Source organism: Sus scrofa, chromosome 10 (assembly GCF_000003025.6).
Source record: "Sus scrofa isolate TJ Tabasco breed Duroc chromosome 10, Sscrofa11.1, whole genome shotgun sequence".
Lineage (NCBI taxonomy): Eukaryota > Metazoa > Chordata > Mammalia > Artiodactyla > Suidae > Sus > Sus scrofa.
Window position 1 is genome coordinate 49,064,288 of NC_010452.4, and position 19,988 is coordinate 49,084,275.

General features: G+C 44.4%; 2 protein-coding genes across 14 annotated transcripts in view; one reads left to right on the top strand and one right to left on the bottom strand.

Annotated features, from left to right (window-relative positions):
* Positions 1–4,982, top strand: part of ABI1 (abl interactor 1) — a 129,863-nt gene extending 124,881 nt beyond the window's left edge. For all 13 annotated transcript variants that reach the window (XM_021064900.1, XM_021064898.1, XM_021064896.1 and 10 more), the window contains one exon: positions 3,050–4,982. In XM_021064900.1, the coding sequence (XP_020920559.1) occupies positions 3,050–3,225 (176 nt within the window). In that variant the 3' untranslated portion in view covers positions 3,226–4,982. The remainder of the gene's footprint in view (positions 1–3,049) is intronic.
* PDSS1 (decaprenyl diphosphate synthase subunit 1) overlaps positions 4,971–19,988 on the bottom strand; it is a 51,136-nt gene continuing 36,118 nt past the window's right edge. The window contains 4 exon segments of the mRNA XM_005668142.3: positions 4,971–5,409; positions 7,132–7,212; positions 13,228–13,341; positions 13,447–13,527. Coding sequence (XP_005668199.2) covers positions 5,269–5,409; positions 7,132–7,212; positions 13,228–13,341; positions 13,447–13,527 — 417 coding nt within the window. The 3' untranslated portion in view covers positions 4,971–5,268.

Here is a 19,988-nt window from a genome sequence, read left to right on the forward strand (position 1 = left end):
CGAGGCCAGGGATTGAATCTGCATCCTCATGGATACTAGTCAGATTTGTTTCTGCTGAGCCTCGACAGGAATTCCCAGATAATATTTTTTAAACTTTGTAAGAAATTGAGGTATAATGACATGTTAGTTTCAAGCTTACAACATAATGATTTGATATTTGTATATATTGCAAAATGACATATTTTAGACTTTGCTGGTCATTCAGTCTTGTCACAACTACTCAATGCCACTCTTCTAGCCCCAAAGCAGCCGTAGACAATACATGAGTTACTGGAGGTGGCTGTGTGCCAATAAAATTTTATTGACAAAAAGGCATTGGCTTGGGTTCGGCCATTTGCTGACTCCTAGTCTAACTCAGAAAGTTGACATTTAGTAGGATTATATTTAAAGCCTTTAATAATCACCTTTATAAATCACAGGATAATTAAAACCTACTTTAAAAGGATTTCAGTTGAATAAATTAATCCAGCACTTTGTGTGGCTGTTCCAAAAGCCAGATTGTTAAGGTACCCCAGCTGAGCTTCAACCTAACATGTACAGATCTGATCATACTTATTTATATTAGATTAACATGTTTAATTTTGAGTACATTTCAAGATCTGGCAAACAAGAATGCCTGCACGGAGTTCCCTTCATGGCGCAGTGGTTAACGAATCCGACTAGGAACCATGAGGTTGCGGGTTCAGTCCCTGCCCTTGCTCAGTGGGTTGACGATCTGACGTTGCCGTGAGCTGTGGTGTAGGTCACAGACACGGCTGGGATTCTGCGTTGCTGTGGCTCTGGCGTAGGCCAGTGGCTACAGCTCCGATTGGACCCCTAGCCTGGGAACCTCCATATGCCGCGAGAGCGGCCCAAGAAATAGCAAAAAAAAAAAAAAAAAAAGAATGCCTGCAGAAGAGAATATTTAGGAGGCTGAAATATCTAGAAAGTGCATCTATAAAGAGAAACACTTAAAGCATTCTAATGTTAGGAAAAGATTTCAGAGGGTCTTGATAGCTATCTGTAATTTTTCCTCGTGTAGGTACATGTAGATTTGAATATTAGAGTTCTCTTTCCAAAGATCATTGCAGTACATACAGCAGGGAGAGTTTAGATCATTATATGATCAGGATCCTGGAGAGTAGAGTGGACATTGACTTGTTAATGGTTAAATACTCCACGTGGGAGCTGTTATGTGAGAGAAGATAGGCATTGGGGGAAAGGGAGTTTGATTTCATTTACAGAGGGAACTTGGGAAATAGAAACATATAATTAATTGGGTGCAGTGTTTTTATCAGCTCTTTGTATAACTGGAACTAAGAATATGAGAAGTAAGAATTTCATTTTGTTGAATAACTTTGAGCGTATCAGGTGTTGGCATGATCAGTTTAAAAGTCAACACGTGGAGTTCCCGTCATGGCTCAGTGGTTAACGAATCCGACGAGGAACCAGGAAGTTTTGGGTTTGATCCCTGGCCTTGCTCAGTGGGTCAAGGATCTGGCGTTGCCGTGAGCTGTGGTGTAGGTCAAAGACACGGCTTGGATCTGATGTTACTGTGGCTGTGGTGTAGGCCAGCGGCCACAGCTCCCATTAGACCCCTAGCCTGGGAATCTCCATATGCCATGGGTGCGGCCCTAGAAAAGGCAAAAAGACAAATAATAATAATAAAAGTCAACATGTGATTCTGAATACAAAGAAAATGTCAATAAAGAATGATTATTAATAAGTAATTGACAAATTATTGGGTGAATACTTACAAAAATACCAAGGTAATAATTTAATATTATTTATTCTGTATGTTTTGGGTGTTTTGAACTGGATATGTTAAGTGAGCTTGTAATCACAGTGCTGAGATTCTGTTGCAGGATTAAAATGGAGGGGAAGGAATGGACTAGTTGAGTTTACTTAATACACTGTTTTAAAAAGGGGGAAAAGATTGGCTGTTTTAATTTAGCAAATGATGCTATGGTTCAGTACTTCAAGTCTCTTACTAAAATTCACTGATTCAGAATAATTATGAGAAGCCATCTTTCTTAAGGGAAAAATGAGTTCCAGAAAATCTTAAATGTCTTTAAAACTATTTTAAGAAAAAGTCTATGGGAGAAAAAAATTTATATCACTTAACATTCCACATATACTAGAAAATTACATATGATTTCAGAATTATAAAGGCAGAAGAATTCATAAACCAATAGTTTGGAAAGCTAGTAATTTTTTTGTTGCCTTTCCTTTCCACAATATCGAAAGCAAGTGGATATTTTGAATTCAATATAATCAATATAATTCAATATAATTCAATATAATCATAGAATTGCAAAACCGTTTTCTAAGTTTTAATTAATGAGTCTTTACTCACCTGTTTCCCCTTAAAAAAATTCCTATTGACTTTAAAGGTGTATATTTTTTTTAGAAAAATCTACGTATAGCCCCATGAATATCTGACTGAGATGGGTAGGATGAGATTTACCTGCCAGTGTATGTATATTTCGGTTTTTTTGTCTTTTTTTCTTTTTAGGTCGCATCCATGGCATATGTAAGTTCCCCGGCTGGGGGTCAAATCAGAGCTACAGCTGCCAGCTTACACCACAGCCACAGCACCTTGGGATCTGAGCCGAGTCTACAACCTACACCACAGCTCACTGCAACGCCACACTGGATCCTTAGTCCAGTGAGTGAGGCCAAGGATCGAACCTGCATCCTCATGGATCCTAGTCGGGTTAATTAACCTCTGAGCCATGAAGGGAACTCCTGTATATGTATTTTCATGTTAGATAGCTTGGGTGGTTAACTGGTAAAAATTTAGATAGATATCTTTCCTAAATACATGGGCAGAAACTCGACACCTCTAGTCTCATTGTCATTTTCGCCCAAAGGAAAAGTAAGATCAAGATGCCAGTGAATTAGGCACATGGTTGGCCACTTGTCCTACCTGAATATTATAGATGTAAGAATTAAGAATATTCGTAAAGATTGCTGGTTTTGCTATATTACTAATTGGCATTAATTTTAAAATTTAGGAAGGTGTTGGGTATAGTGCACTCACATGATATATCTACTCTTCTCTCCATAGTTGTGGCAATATATGATTATACAAAAGACAAGGATGATGAGCTCTCATTTATGGAGGGTGCCATCATCTACGTCATAAAGAAGAACGACGATGGCTGGTATGAAGGAGTCTGCAATCGAGTGACTGGTCTGTTCCCTGGGAACTATGTTGAATCAATCATGCACTATACCGATTAAATTTTTGCTTTTAAAAGTAGGTTCTTATTATCAGTCATACTGTGGGACTATTATGGTTAACAGAATTGTCTTAAAAGTTTTAAAATGTGCCCATATTTTCAGGACATGCTGTTCTATTGGTATAATGGAATGTCTACCTATAAGCATAAATCTCTGAGGCAGTTTGTGTATTGCTAAACAGCAATCTATACAGGAGGCTGTCGTAACTGATTATGCTCATATACTTACTTACACATTGTTAACTCTATGACCAGCCTAAATATTCTGGGGGTGTGGGGTATAATATTTAACAAATCATGATTCAGATTGTGCCATTACATGTTTCAGTGCAGCATGGTTACTAACGCTCTGTCAGACTAATATTAAAATCAGAAAACTTAAATGCTGGTGCTGGTCATACTTTTTGTTTAGACTCTCTCATTCTTGAAATATACTGTTTGTTTAAAGCATGCATACAAATTTATGTATTGAAATATACTTTAAAAAATCCAAGATGCTTCCAATTTGTGTAATATTTACTTGGAGTACTCGTACTTAGGTCTCTTGAAATGAAGTGAGTCTCTAAGGTCTCCATGTGAAACAAAATAAACAAAAAAAGGGTTATCTGTAATGTTGTAATTTGTACCTAATTTTTTAAATGAGTGAATTTGCATTATAGATTTTTTCCATTCATAAATACATGAGTGAATCAAAGGTTTTTGTCCTTTCCTTCACTGGTTTGCTTTAAAAATTAATAAATAAAAGATGCTGATTTATTGTAAATTATGGTTCTATTTTCTCAATGTATTAACTTGGAAAAAAAATTTTAGCCTTATCTATCCCAACCTATCCCAATAGCAGTGGCTGAGTTTTGCAGATTTAAAACTGAGATGATTGTATACAAGTCACTCTACTGAATTCCCTTTTCTAAAGTAACTTCTTCAAAGCTACGAAAATGTGTCAAAGTGCACATTGTGTAGGTAAAATTCTTAAGGATTGTTCTCAGTCCCTCAGTTCTCCAGTGGACTGTTAAATACTGATTCAGTTAAAGGAAATTATCTTTTACATACTTTTTTTGTAGAAGTGGATGGATGGAATTGATTTTTGAATAGGCACTATTTAACTCATTACCTGGCACTAGCAACGTAATTTTTTTTTAGAAAAAGTAACTGGGGAAAAAATGTGGGCCATGTATTAAATCACTGAAGAGGGATATATCTGACCAACAGATATTGTCTTTGGGCATAAATGAAATGCAACACATGCACTTTGTGTGTCTCTTCTTAATTTAAAGGAGGGTTGGAGGGATGTTTTCTTATCCTGTGTATAATTCTGTATTGCCTAGGATATTACAGTAGAGCACTCAATTGTGGGTTTTGTGTATTGAGGATTTGTTTGAATTTCAAATTATAGTTATGTACTGGGCGTTACAGACTTACAACAGCATAGTAAGTGGTAAGACTAGTGCAAAACATTTATTTCTGAAAATTAAAGACCATTATTGCCACCAAATCATTGTGACTGTTGCATATGCATTTTGCCTTTGTTAATTTTAAACATGATTTCAGTATCACTAGTGATCACCTTTGTTTCGAGTGGACTGTTCTCTTAATTTTGTATATAACTTGTCTAAATTTTATGTACAGTCTTTTATAATAAACCATTCTCTATATGAAATTTTGAATACTGTAAAAGTCTAATGTGGATTGAAATGTAGACATCACAATTTTATGATCTTTACTCCTATGGTGAAACAAGATAAACCATTTGAATTTTAACATTGATTGTTTATTTGTGTAATGGCTTTCCATGTGGATATTAACTGTGTAAACAATACCACATAGAACCATCAAGATAAGTTACAGGACTAGATTGACAGAGTCAGATGGTTTAATTATATTTAAAAAGTTTTCTGAAAAACTTTGCTAATAAAAAAAATCCAATAAGGTGGAAATGATTTTTTAAAATGATTTTTGGTTATCCGCACATGAAGCAAAGTATATTCCACAAAATTCTTTAGGCACAGTCTGGTAAAATAGCTGCCAGAAATAACACAAAGAGTTGTCATTTATCTCTTGTGAGCACAATTTCCGAAAGTTGTATGAGGGCCTCTCTCTCTGGGGATGGTCGAAGTTTACTGATTTCTCTGATTGCTTCATGGCAGTACCGCTGGGCGAGGTAGGTTGTCTGCTGCACACCATCGCTCTGTGGGACACAGAACAGAGGCACGTCACCCACTGGGATCAGCTCTTAAATTCCTGCTACGATGAATTAAAACATACTTTTGGGATACGGTTAGTTAAGAGCCACACTGTTTCTAATGTTCTTTCTCTCACTCATAGAACCTCCTCTGCCTACTACTTTAGGGCCCTTTCCCAAACCAAAGCACACTTTTATTCTGTTATCATGCAAAGCAATGAACTCATTAATATCAAGTAATCATCAATTTCCTCTGATTTCTTCTTTCTCTTTTTACGGCAGCACACACAGCATATGGGGGTTCCCAGGCTAGGGGTCGAGTCAGAGCTACAGCTACTGGCCTACACCACAGCCACAGCAACGCTGGATCTGAGTCTTGTCTGTGATCTACACCACAGGTCACGGCAACACCGGATCCTTAACCCACTGAGTGAGGCCAGGGATCCAACCCGCAACCTCATGGTTTCTAGTTGGATTCATTTGTGCTGTGCCACGAGGGGAATGCCCCCGAATCTCTGTTCAACTTGGTCTCAGTCTTTATTCAGTGAGCTTTAATCAACTATTTAGCAATCCTACTAAATAAATTCTAGTTGTCCATATTTAGGGAGGGAATTGGGACTAGGAGCCCTTTGGGTGAATAGGGAGCTAGAAATTTTAAGTCTTTGGAGAATTTGCCTGGAGAACATTCCTGTGGATATTTTCCTAAGTGTATTTCTGCCCAGGCTTGCTAGAATGTCACTGTTTTACTTAAGACCCACAATTAATTTCCCTTTTTTCAGTCCCACTTCTCATTTCAGCCTTCAGTAACACCATTGCTTCTGAAGCCAGAACTGCTCCCAGATATATCAACTTCTATATCTGCTACTGCCCCTCTCACACTGAGTTTTTAAATAGTGCAGCTAAACTGCCCTCTAAAAAGGTGGTTCCCATAGCAAATTATGGTGCTTGACCATATAGGGAGGTGAAAAATATATCCTTTGGAGGGGTTGTGCTTTGTGGAAACTTAAATCTGAATGGCAGTTATTTGAAATTCTTTCGATGATTTGACTGAAATAATCTCAAATCATAACTGCCTATTAAAAAATCGCTCATTCCATCTCATTCATGAGATCTCTTGGCTCCAAATGACTTTGGATTTGGTTTGGAAACTGCTCATTCTCAAAAGATAGTCCTCAAAACTGAAAATATGCAAAAAGATAGGAAAGTTCTGAGGCTATGTGGCAATATATTCGAAATAAGTTTATAGCCCCTGAAGGTTAAAGTTTCATCTGTGTAGGCTGGTTTAAAATTCTTGTTTTAAAGTTGCTTCTTTCATTACACCTTTATAGCAGTTAAGTAGGATGGACTGGGAAAAACCAATTTTGAGTAGACTTCTGTACCAGGCCCTCCATGGCCAGGCCAGGGGCTTGGACAGGAGGAGAGTCTCGTGACGGGAGGGCAGGGCTGCTGCTGTGATGGACAAGGGGGAGATGAGCTCCAAACCAACAGCCTTGACCCTGACTGACTGCACATGAGAATCCTGTGAAAGCTCCCCAAACAGTAGTGTCCCAGCCCTGCCCAAGATCAGAAGCTTTGGGAAGAATTCTAGAGGAAAAGTGAATTCGAAGTTTTTCCTTCTCTGGTTTTGTCAAATCAAGAACTGACTAAACTCAACCTTGTGTCTAAAATGTGTGATGTTAATTGCTGGTTTAAAGACGTGCCATGCTGTGTTTTTAGAAATGATCTTACCTGTAATACGTATTGTCGTGCTCTGTCCACGTCTCCTGGCAAACTGAACCGTCTCATTATCATAGCGTTCATTTCTGGAAACTGATCAGAAGGAGAGAAAATCAGTGCTCCTGAGAGAAATCAAATGTTCAAATACTAGTTTACAATAGTATTGAAAAAACACAAAGGCGACTGATTAAATGTTCTGATGGGGGAGGGGCGGTCAGCAATAGCCATTAAAGAAGTAGGACATGTTTCCACACCCAGGGACAAGCCAGGGCACAAGAGGCAGCTGTTGATCCAGGTTCATTCCGTCTTGATCCAGTGCTGAGTAAGGGAGAGAGAAGGAACAAAAGCACATCTTTTATAAACTCCTTATTGGAGTTCCTGCTGCGGTGCAGTGGGTTAAGGATCTGGTGTTGTCTATGAGGTGGTGTGGGTTTGGTCCCTGGCTGAGGAAGTGGGTTAAAAGAATCCAGTGTTGCTGCTGTACTGCAGTGGTCATAGCTATAGCTCAGATCCGACCCGTGGCCTGGGAACTTGCATATGCTGCAGTTGTAGCCATAAAAACAAACAAAAAATTCCTTATTGGCTTCTCTTATGAATCTCAAACTTTTGTACGCACCAGAACTACCCGGGGCCCACTGGGCTTCTCTGAGTTTCTACTCAGTAGGAATGCGGCTGAGTGTGCACTTCTAACACGTTCCCAGATGATGATGGTTCTGCTGGTCTCTGATGAGGTTAGGCATAGGCTCTTGGTACTAAACTGAGTGACATCAGAAAGCTCTGAGGTCTCTGAGCAGAGGGAGTCGTGAGCAAAGCCCTGTGACGGCAGCTCGTGGAGGTGAGGGCAGTGCTGCCTGAGTCGGGGGGAGGCTGCTGATGCACTTTCCCGGATCCGCTCCCAGGATTGTGATAATGTTGGCTTGGGGTTTGGACCCAGTATCAGGATTTTAAAAGCTCTTCGGGTACTTCTCATATGCAGCCAAGGCTGGGAAGCACTGCATTAGAAGAAATGGGTTGAGACAGCAGTCAGGTCACTGTAGTTAAGACCAGTGTTAAGCTGATGGCAATAAGAGGAACCCAGGAAACTGGTACAAGGTGCACTGAAGATCAAATCTACATCCTACCATACTAGCAACAGTTGAGGTGAACTGTGTCACCGTGAGCAGAGCCAGGAAGCCAGGACACCACATCACTTCATCGTCTCCATTTGCGCTTTAGTCCTGGTGCTGCTGCAGCTGAGCTCCTGAGCCTCCTGGTCCCTGCCTGCCCCTCCTCTGCACCGAGAAGGAGCTGAGCTACGTGATCAGAAATCCATTGGTTCTGAGAGTGCGTGGCTCCAGGAAATAAGAGGCAAGAGATGCTTGGTTCTGGCCATGGCAGTGCTCACAGCGGGTGCCAGCTTCTCCCTGGCAGGGAGCCTGAAGGATGAAATAAATTGTTGTCCTGTAACTGCTGCCATGGGATTAGTAATCCTAGATGAAAAAAACAGGCCACACGTAGACAAATTTCAATTAGATGATGGCAAAGGAGGAATTAGGAATGTTCCTTTCATAGCCAAGTATATTCTAAACATGTAGAGGCTGCTAATAACATGTTTATAAAGAGCCAGCAACTGATTAGTTCTTAAATGAAAACCAATAATTAGTTTTAGTTACTGGTTTTTCAAGAATAGAAATTTAGGAGTTCCCGTTGTGGCGCAGTGGAAACGAATCTGACTAGGAACCATGAGGTTGAGGGTTCGATCCCTGGCCTTGCTCAGTGGGTTAAGGATCTGGCGTTGCTATGAGCTGTGGTGTAGGTCGCAGACGTGGCTCGGATCTGGCGTTGCTGTTTGCTGAGAGCGTAGGCCAGTGGCTACAGCTCCGATTAGACCCCTAGCCTGGGAACCTCCATGTGTGGTGGGGTGTGGCCCTAAAAAGACAAAGAAAAAAAAAAAAAGAAAAAATAGAAATTTGTTTCATTGAAAACAAATCAGGAAAGCTCAAATCAGTCACTTTTAAAAGCGTGAAAAGTCAAGTAGGCATTTGTCTTAGTTTCTTAGTAACATTTCAAACTTGGGATTTCTCAAGGGTCCTGGTATCCTCACAGCTGGTCTGATGCTCTTTGGGCATCTGGTAGAATTACCTTGTTTAGGGTAGCTGAGCTTTTTCTGCAGTACCCACAACTGTGGTAAACGTGCTGACTGGGTGGTTTCTCCGATTCCTTTTACTATAAAAAGCATTGAAAAAGCAAAGTTTGGAGGAAAAAAAAGGGGGGGGGGTTGCATTGAGTGTGGCTACATCCTTCCTTTGAAACACGCAGTGTGTGCAATTTTAATATGCAAATCTCAAACTCTTCCCCCTGGCACCCCCTCTTGGGATGCGAGAAGAATTGAGAAGCTTAGCAGGCAGGAGGAACATGGGCTTGCCTGCAGGGTTACTGAAAAAGAGAGTTCTTGTTGGCCTAGTTTCTGGTTTTAAGAGTAGGAAAATCACCAGCAGACAAATCAGATTCTGAGAAATCTGTCCGTAAGCTAACTACAGAGGCCACTGGGAAAATGTAGTGCGCGTGTTCCTCAAACCAAACCTGGGCGACTCTTAAAGCATCAACTAGTCATAACGATAGCAGAAGCCTGTGCAGCTGGTGCGGGGCTGGTGGTGGCGGTGCCGGCTGCAAGCAGGGCCGCAGGCTGACATTTAGGTCTGGTGACTGAGCCCATAAGGAGAAGAAGGAAAGAGCTTTTAGAGGGTATTGGAGAACTAATGTAATCTCACCAAAAAGAAAACACTCCCATCTGGTTTCTACAGATCTTGAAATCTGACCTATTATTTTTTTTTATTTTTTATTTTTTTTTTAGGGCCGCATATGGAGGTTCCCAGGCTAGGGGTCGAATCAAGCTATAGTTGCTGGTCTACACCACAGCCACAGCAACACCAGATCCGAGCCTTGTCTGTGATCTACACCACAGCTCACAGCAACGCCAGATCCTTAACCCACTGAGCAAGGCCAGGGATTGAAACCGCATTCTCATGGATGCTAGTCAGATTCGTTTCCGCTGTGCTGAGATAGGAACTCCTGACCTATATTCTTGAAAGGTTTATTGTAACACGTTTTGGTTTTTATCAACACTGTGTACACATATACAGGGAGGTCATCTCTGGAACCCTCCAGAAATCCTGAAGCTTTTCTTAAATTCCCTCTATCAGCTGTTAACAAGAAATCCTTTCAGAGAGATGTCAACAATGGTTAATTCCAGAGACAGTTTCTATCAAGTTGCTGGGTCCCAGAAACTGCAACTTCCAGACAACGCAGCAGGCTAAATGAGAGGAAACGTGGTTTCCCCAGTCAAACTGTCCATGTTCATAAAGGGAAAAGTTCAAAGACTTAATCTGCAAACAAAACTCACTGACCTGTGGAAGGAGATTTGTCAGTTTACAACTACTCCAGTAAACAACACTTAAGGACCCACTGAGCAGCTCGCTCGCTGGGGTGGGAGCCCCTCGGGTACCGGCGCTGAGCCCTGTGCGCAGTGGCACCAATGCTGCAGTGGGCAGTGACGTGAATACTGGTCTTGGAAGACGCAGGGTGTTTGCCTGCCTGCTGTGCCTTCTACCAGATGGTTAATTTTGGCCAAGTTTGAGCACCACTCTCCCACCACGGTGCCTGCCACAAAGGGGAGTTGTGAGGTCAAAGGTAGCAAACAAAAGAATTCTTTGCAAACTATAAAAACTGTATTTTCATGAAGTAGAAATAGCGCACTCTCATGGGTTTTTGTTTGCTTTTTAACTTTTTGGCCGCACCTGCGGCACACGGAAGTTCCCAGGCCGGGGACTGAATCTGAGCTGCTGCCGCAGCAGTAAGATCCTTAAGCCAGTGCTCTGGGCCAGGGGTCGAACTTGCACCACCATAGGGACTGACACCGGATACTTAACCTACTGCACTGCATGGGGAACTCCTCCCATGCTATTTTTGGAACTTGTTTTACCCCAGATCAACTTTAGCCCCACAAATTTTGACAAATTTCTGACCAAGGACCTAATTTTTGGCAGTAAAATCTGTAGTGGAGCCTATACACAATGTTTCCTTTGAACGCAACCTGCATGCATCTGACTGCATGCACGGGCCCCAAGACACATGCTTCGGAAAGAAGTCCTGTCCAGCGCCACCTCCCGTTGAGCCTCCATTTCCGTCCCTTTCTGAGGCTGCGTGTGCCTTTAACTGCTCTTGCTACTGCCTCTGGGCCGATGGGCAAGGCGCTGTCCGGGGAGGCTGAGTGTGCGCCCCGTGACGCTGGGATTTCCAGTGATGCACAACCTGTGGTTTGGAACACTAGACGCGGCTCTTTGTTCCTTTTCCTTGACCCCCCCGCCCCCGCCCACAATTTTTTTTTTTTTTTTTTTTTTTGTAATCCCTTGTAGACGACAGACACGTCCATCCGTGCAAGGTCATTCTCCCCACTTCGCCCTTCCGTATCTGAAGGCAGAATCCTCCATACTCCTGAGCGTGGAGAGAAGCAAAGGAGGTTCTTGCGAAACATGTCCGTAGTGACACAGTCAGAAGAGGCCACCGTCCCCAGTCAGCTTCAGGCTGAAGCAGGACTCAGCCGTTAACGTGGTCTCACGCGGCTCGTGACAGCGACGCGCACCTGCTGAGGCGGCGGAGGGAGTGGACGGCGAGCTTCTTGAGGGAAAGCCTTGCTCCTCGGCCCGACCCGCCGGAGCCTCACTGAGCCGCCGGGTCGCGGTGCGCTCGGCAGCCAGCGCCTCGGCCACTGCCTCACGGTCCTGCGGCTCGTGAAGCCTCTGCTTTTTTGTGGGTTAAGGCTGAAAAGGAAAATGTCGCCCACTCATGCTTTACTGCACACAAGGGGAGGCTACAGACGTCTGTGGGACCGGGGCACAGCCTCAGGACTCCTCTTGCGTTCGGGGTGGCGAGGCCCTGCTGGTGGGAGGAAGGAGCCCTCGCAGCGCCTTCAGGTCTCCCCGCCGCCTCCACCTTCTGAGAGGCTGCCCGGAGCCCGGTCCCCAGGACAGACGCTTCCGCGACGTGACGGAGGCGCTCCGGCACCGTTCCCGGCTCCCAGCCGACCGCCTCCACCGACGTGTGGCCCAAAGTATGGGGCTCTGCCCCCAAGCGCCAGCCTCCCGAGGTCCGCGTTTACGGCTCCGCTGGGCGGCGGCGAAAGACCAGCTTTCCGTTCTTGCATCAGAAACTGATCAAAAGCAAGGTCACTGGCTTCGATACACAATACTGAAATGATGTCACTGAGGTCTATGAAAGATATGGTTTCTCTACTGTAGATTTTGAGAAGGAAATGAGGCAAAATCTCCGAAAGACTAAGTTACTAAAATTTTAGACCAAAGAGTTATTTTTTAAATTCATGGTATGGTGATGGTCATCCTATTACTTTGAGAAATAATAATGACACACTACTACGATGAAAACCTATTAAAAAGATGGCCTCACAGCAGCTAATGTCCCACTTCCTTCAGAGAGCATTTGGCCCAGCCAGAAGCGATGCGGCCAGGGGCCAGGGCAGGCTCTGGAAACGTCTGTCTTGCCAGTCAGTAAAGCATCTTGAAAGCTTCCTCAGCGTTTCATCCGTACTGAGGAGAGCATGAAGGCAGCTTTCCTTACTACCTTAACCGACGGAGAAAGGAGGAACTCTGTGGTTCCTCTAAATGCCTGACATTTTGAGGCAATGGCCATGGTTCTCTAAGAGCAGCAGGCAGTCCTACTAAACTTCCAGAACTGGAGAATTCCTCAGGATTTCTTCTGCCTGGAGGCCCTTCCTGTGCCTTCTGAAGGGGTGTGGAGGCATGGCCTGAGTCCAGTCCCACAGTCATTCACCCCGTCATGCCCAGAGTGCATGCGAAGAGTCACGATGCTCCCTTAAATGAAGACAGCGCTCACCTTACACAGGATCTCCATGGACCTTACCTCAGCCAGTGCTCACGAGGACCCTGGGAGGAAGGCTGCCATCTCAACGTCACAGATAAGGAGACAGAGTGGAGGCGACATGACTGGCCCAGCTGCCCCAGCCCTCGAGCCCAGATCTTGCAAACACTTTCCCATCTAACCTTCCCCAGAGGGCACTGGTCCTGCAGTGTCCAGGGAGTTCATAAAACCTACCTGCTGACAAGCGAATAAGACAGGGCCTGTGGCTAAGCCGAGCTTCAGGTCGGCCGAGGTCGGTTTGCCCATCTGGTCAGAACACGAGGTAAAGTCCAGGACGTCGTCTATGAGCTGGTGAGAGGGGGAAAGGGCTGTCACCAGCACCACCACGCCCGCGTCCCTGCCACCTGGCCCACCGTACCAACGGGCCACACTCTGACAAAGCAGCTGACCAACCTGGAAGGCGATCCCCACGTTCTTCCCGTATTGATAGGCGATCTCATGTACCGCGGGGTCAGGGCAGCCGAGGACAGAGACCTGCAACAGAGGACACGCACATTAGCCACCAGCAGGCAGGGCGGGGCAGCCGTGCGTGGAAGGGGTCACACACCCTCTCTTAGAAAAGAGGAGGTGAGGCTGGACTGCGTGCAATCAGGAGAGGCTACTGTCAGGAGACCAAACACATGCAGAGCACCTATAAGTGGTTTATTTTATTATTTTTTTATTTTTCTAGGGCCACACCCGCGGCATATGGAGGGTCCCAGGTTAGGGGTCGAATCGGCGCTGTAGCCGACAGCCCACACCACAGCCACAGCCACGCAGGATCCTAGCCGCGTCTGCGACCTATACCGCAGCTCACGGCAGCGCTGGATCCTTAACCCACTGAGCGAGGCCAGGGATCGTGAGTGAGGCCAGGGACTGAACCCACAACCTCACAGTTCCTAGTCGGATTCATTGACCACTGAGCCACAACGGGCACTCCTAAATGTTTTTAATGAAAGGATTTCAGCCTGAGACTTAAACTTGAAGAAAACTCTCCTTTCCCCCCTTCTTTCACAGGGTAGGCCATCCTGCCCACCACTTAGGAAAACCCAAGATACCACGAGACCAGTCCGGCCAGTCAGCCTTTGTGACATGCAAATAAAATAGACTCCAGTGTTTGATGTGCTGACTCGCAGCACTCAGCAAACCTGGCCCAACCGCTGGTGTCATTTATTTTTATTTTTCTATTGACTTATCCTTAGAGATAGAGAGCTAATCTCATCTCTATGTAGGATACTTTTCCATTTGTAGTCCTTTCTTAGGATAAGTTTTGGTGATTTCACTTAATTCTGAAATGCAGTTATTTCTTGAAGTGTCGGAAATAGCCTCAAGCCTCAGCCTTCAAGACAGATCCTGCTCTTTCATTAACAAAGGATCGTCCTGGGTCCTCCTGTTTCCATATTTTTCTCACAAGAAGTCCTGTAGCTGCATGAAAACTTTCCCTTCATTTTCAGTGAGGGGGAAATAGTACTTAGAAGTCTTGGGAAATTCCAAAAAGCCCAGCTGGCCCTGGAGCCCAGCACCTTTCACGCTCGGCCGCTTCCGAGAACAAAGGCGATAAAAGCCACAATGGGGTGGGGGGTGGGGGTAGCCCCCCCTCCAGGCTTGGACGGTCCCAGACAGAGCCAGAGCCCCACGGAGCTCTTCCGGCCCTTCTCTGAGGGTCAGTCCCCAGCTCTGTGGCCCCTGCTTTCCTCAGCATCGGGGTGGTACAGGGGCTGCGCTTATGCCCCTGACGGTGGCCACGGGACCCTCGTGTGTAACTGAGTCTGTGCTTTCGTTTCCTCATCTGTAAAACACAGGATGCGAAACCCTTTTGGCAGGGGGCTCCGTGAGGGGTGCACGAGATGCTGCCGGCGGCTCCCGCATCGTCCAGCTGGTCCTCTGTGCCGCTGCCGCCGGCCTCTAACAGCCCTCGGCCTCCTCCGTGGTACGGGACCGGCGCCAGGGCCTCACTGAGGCCAGAGCACATAACCCACTCTGCCCTGGGAAGGTTTCTGAGGACTTCGTGAAGCCTGAGACTCTGTAAAGTTTGGCTACAGGTCCTTGGTGAAAACGCACACTTCCTATAAGGTCAGGTGGCCACTTACTTGAGTGAACAATAAATTCAACTGCTTTCAACAGCAAAGACCTTACCCCTAGCATCAGGGACCCACCGGCTATAGGCAGGGATTCTACTCTTCAGGTAAAGAATCCACGAGACCGCACGGGAGACAATGCAGGAATTTTGAAAGAAGCCAAGAGATACATCAACTTGGCTGCGTGAGTGAGAGTGTGGTCAGGTCTGGGCAGCCTGGGATCCCCTGAGTTCAGAACACAATGACACCCCTTTCTCGGCAGAAATAACTCATAAAGAAACTCTGCAGAGAGGGTAAGGCTGTTTTCTCAACACAAAGCAGCACAGAAATACAAACTTCCTCCCTGAGAAGTCACAGATGTTTAAAAATGCCATTCTACTTCTGAATTCAGTGAATTAAAAGTTATGGACGTTGCTGTGGCTCTGGCGTAGGCCGGTGGCTACAGCTCCGATTCGACCCCTAGCCTGGGAACCTCCATATGCCGCGGGAGTGGCCCAAGAAATAGCAACAACAACAGCAACAACAAAAAGACAAAAAAAAAAAAAAAAAAAAAATAATAAAAAAAAAATAAAAGTTATGGAGTACATATGATGAGTACTTTGCATTCTCTTAGTTAAGTCCCACATCCCGCAAATATTTCTTTTGTGGTTGATGATGGTAAAAGCTAACAATCACTGGCACCCACTCTGCTGGCTGCTCTTCTGATTCCTGACATTTTAACTCCCTCGGAAGGTGAGACCTAAGAGGCCCCAGGCCTTACCGGATGAGGAGATGGTGGGACCAGAACTGAGCCCTGGTGGCCTGCCTCCAGAGACTATTCTCAGTGACTCTGCTGTGGTGCTTCTATCGGGCATCAAAGTGGAGGCTCAGAGGTCAAGTCCGTGCCCCAGGAAACATAAAGCCACAGGGTCGGCCTGCCGCCTGCTGTAGCCCACATGTGCCAACATGGAAGGGAGCCACTTCTTAACGGGTAGTTCTGTCCCCCAGGCTGTGAAGGGACACTTCTGCTCAGCTCTCCCTCCTGCAGCATCCGGAGTGCACCCCCCCACCCGCTGCCAAACCAGAGTCCTGGTCCCCCACCCCAGGGATGGACTGTCCGGATCCATCCCACCCAACTAGGAAAATCAGAAGCAGTGCAGCCCCAAACCAAAAAGGAGGCGTGCTGACGGGGACCAAGGCTTCTCATCCGGAGTATCAAACACCTCGCATCCTTCTAGAGGTGGGCGGAGAACAAGGAGTGATTAAGTACAAGAAAGCAGAGCTCAGCTAACCATTCTGTTGGAAGCAGGCCCACAGCCAGACCGTGTGGTACAAATATGCATCTTTTGGGAAGTTCCACACCTCTCATCAGAGTCTTGTGAGGCAAGCCTGATCTGCCAAAAGATCAGAAAGTACTGTCTGCACATGTGGGGGCACAGCTCTTGATATTTATCAAGCATCTCTATCTAAAGAGTGTGTTCACACCACTGTAACTTGAGTTAATAAATATACTGTAGTCTTACACATTAAAAATAGTGGAGATTATTGGAACTCCACCATTACATAAAAAATATCAAAACATGTTGTCAGAAACCAACGGAAAACACTGGGAGAAAACATTTTCAACATAATATCACAAATCGAATGTTAATATGCTTTATATATAAAGAGCTCTTTGACACCGAGGGGGAAAACGACCAACCCATTGGCTGGAGAACCAGGCCAAAGACATGAATGGACAATTCACAAAAATTAAAGACATAAAAATGGCCCTTAGGCAGCTAAAAAGGAGTTCGACTTCACTCAGAAAAGAGATCTGCAGTAACACTTCTCATCTATCGGACTGCCAAATATGAAAATCTACTGCCACGTTCAGTTAGTGTGGCCATGGGGAAGAGGGTCGGCTCAAAAACTGCTGGTGGAACTGCAGTTAGAGCCCTCAGGGAGATTCTAACAAAACCAAATATACAGTTACCTTGAAACAGACCCTGAAGGTACACCTCTAAAAACACAAACATTTGCACAAGGTCAGTCACTGTTGTGTTATTTGTAGTGGTAAACTATCAGCAATCAGGACGACTGCGTATTGGAGGAGCTGAGTAAACCACAGCCTGGCCACACCAAGGGACGGGGTACAGCTGTTTAGAAAACAAGGATGATTCAAAGTTCCTGCTGTGGTGCAACAGGGCTGGTGGCATCTCTGCAGCACCAAGACACAGGTTTGATCCCTGGCCTGGGAACTCCATATACCTTAGGGCGGCCAAAAAAGACTTAAAAAAAAAATGAGGAAGATTCTACCAATCAGCATTAATGATATCCATAATAGACTGTGAATCAAAGAAAGCAAGTGCAGGAGCAAAATAAATAGTACAGAATAATCTGCTTTTTGCTATAAGAAAAAAGGGGAAACAACATACATACATCTGCTCATTTGTGCAAAAAGCAACAGAGGAAGGAGGAACCAGATACTGAGGAGACTGGTGACTTACAGGGAGGGTGGAAAGGATGGGGGTGGAGACGGGGGGAGAGGGACGAGAGGGCAGTTACCTACTTGCAACTTCTGACTTCAGGAGCGGTGTCAGTGTTTCATGTGTTAGAAACAATACCCTCAAGACCAAAACACAAAATCAGTAAGAATGGAAGGGAATCCCTAAAATGAAATTAAAAAGAACCTAACTATATTTCAAATAATAAAACAACCACAATGAGACAGGGAGAAAGGTAACTGTTTTTTGGGTTTTTTTTTTTAGCTTTTTAGGGCCACACCCGTGTGGCACATGGAGGTTCCCAGGCTAGAGGTCCAATTGGAGCTACAGCTGCTGGCCTACACCACAGCCACAGCAACGCCAGATCCTTAACCCACTAGGTGAGGCCAGGGATTGAACCCGCAACCTCATGGTTCCTAGTTGGATTTGTTTCCACTGCGCCATGACAGGAACTCCCAGATCTTGTTTCTAAATACTATTTTCCACCAAAAGGAAGCAGGGCTCACTGGAGAAATGATGGATCCCCTGCACTGGGAAACATTGAGCCTGAAACATTTCCTGCCAGAATTAAGGAAGTGCTGAAAGAATGACAGGGACAGAGAGAAAGGACTCAAGAGTCCCATTGGCCAGACATGGGACAACTGAGCATTAAAATTACAATAAAGATTATACTCCATAGACTAAAATAAGAACCCAAGAATCCATATAGATAAGATCTTCCTTAAAACACCAACTCTGTTGTAGAAGTGATGTGCACAAGAAATGATGGAATTCAACTGTCATTTGGCAAGTGTCTCAGGAAAGAATGATAAATAGATGAGTCAGAGAATGATAAATAGGTGAGTTAGAGAATGATAAATTAACGATCCAGCAGTGCCGTAAGCTGTGGTGTAAGTTGCAGACATGGCCCGGATCTGGTGTTGCTGTGGCTGTGGTGTAGGCTGGCAGCTGTAGCACCAATTCGACCCTTAGCCCAGGAACCTCCATATGCCATGGGTGTGGCCCTAAAAAAGGAGGAAAAAAAAAAAAGAGAGAGAGACAGAGATAGAACCTGAAATAAACATTGCAACTCTCATTTAAAAATAAATAAGTAAATATTTTAATGTAAACTAAATGTGACGGATGGATAAAGATGTGGTATATATCTACAATGGAATATTACTTAGCCATAAAAAAAGGAATGAAGTAATGTCACTTGTAGCAACATGAATGGACCTACAGATTATCATGCTAAGTGAAATGAGTCAGAGAGGGAAAGACAAATATGTTAACTTATATGTGGAATCTATGATATGACACAAATAAACCTATCTACCAAGCAGAAATAGCCTCATGGACTTCAAAAACAAATTTATCGTTATCAAAGGGGAAAAGGGGAGAAGAGATAAATTAGAAGTTTGGAATTAACATATATACACTACTATATTTAAAATAGTTAATCAACAAGGACCTAATGTATAGCACAGGAAACTCTACTCAGTGTTCTGTAATAACCTAGATGGGAAAAGAATCTGAAAAAGAATAGATGTATGTATACGTGTAATCACTCTGCTTTACACCTGAAATTAACACAATATGATGATTCAACTATACACCAATACAAAATAAAAATAAAGCAAAACATTTTTTTCAATGGATTAAATGTTCTGAATAAGACACAGCATGGCAGATTGGATAAAAAATAAAAACCTACAACATGCTGCCTATGAGAGACTCAATTCAGGGTGAAAGACAGACAGACTCAAAGTGAGGGGATGTAAAAAGGTGTGTCATACAAATGGAAATGACAAGAAGGAAGGGACAGCAATAGCCTTATCAGACAAAACAGACATTAAAACAAAGCCTAGAGTTGAGAGACAAGATGGTGGAGTAGAAGAACTTGAGCTCACCTCCTCTCATGAAAAGAACAAAATTACAACTAAATGCTGAGCAACCATCAACAAAATGGACTTGAAGCTACTCAAAAAGATATCCTACACCCAAAGGCAAGAAGTCACATCAAGATGGTAGTAGGGGGAGTTCCCATGGTGGCGCAGTGGTTAACGAATCCAACTAGGAACGATAAGGTTGTGGGTTCAATCCCTGGCCTTGCTCAGTGGGTTAAGGATCCAGTGTTGCCATGAGCTGTGGTGTAGGTCACAGACAGGCTAGGATCCCACGTCGCTGTGGCTGTGGTGTAGGCTGGTGGCTACAGCTCCAATTAGACCCCTAGCCTGGGAACCTCCATATGCCATGGGAAGAAGCCCTAGAAAAGGCAAAAAGACAAAAAAAAAAAAAAAAAAAAAAAAAAAAGATGGTAGTAGGGGAGCTCCTGTCATGGAGCAGCGGAAATGAATCAGATTAGGAACCATGAGGTTGTGGGTTCAACCCCTGGCCTTGCTCAGTAGGTTAATGATCTGGTGTTGCTGTCGTG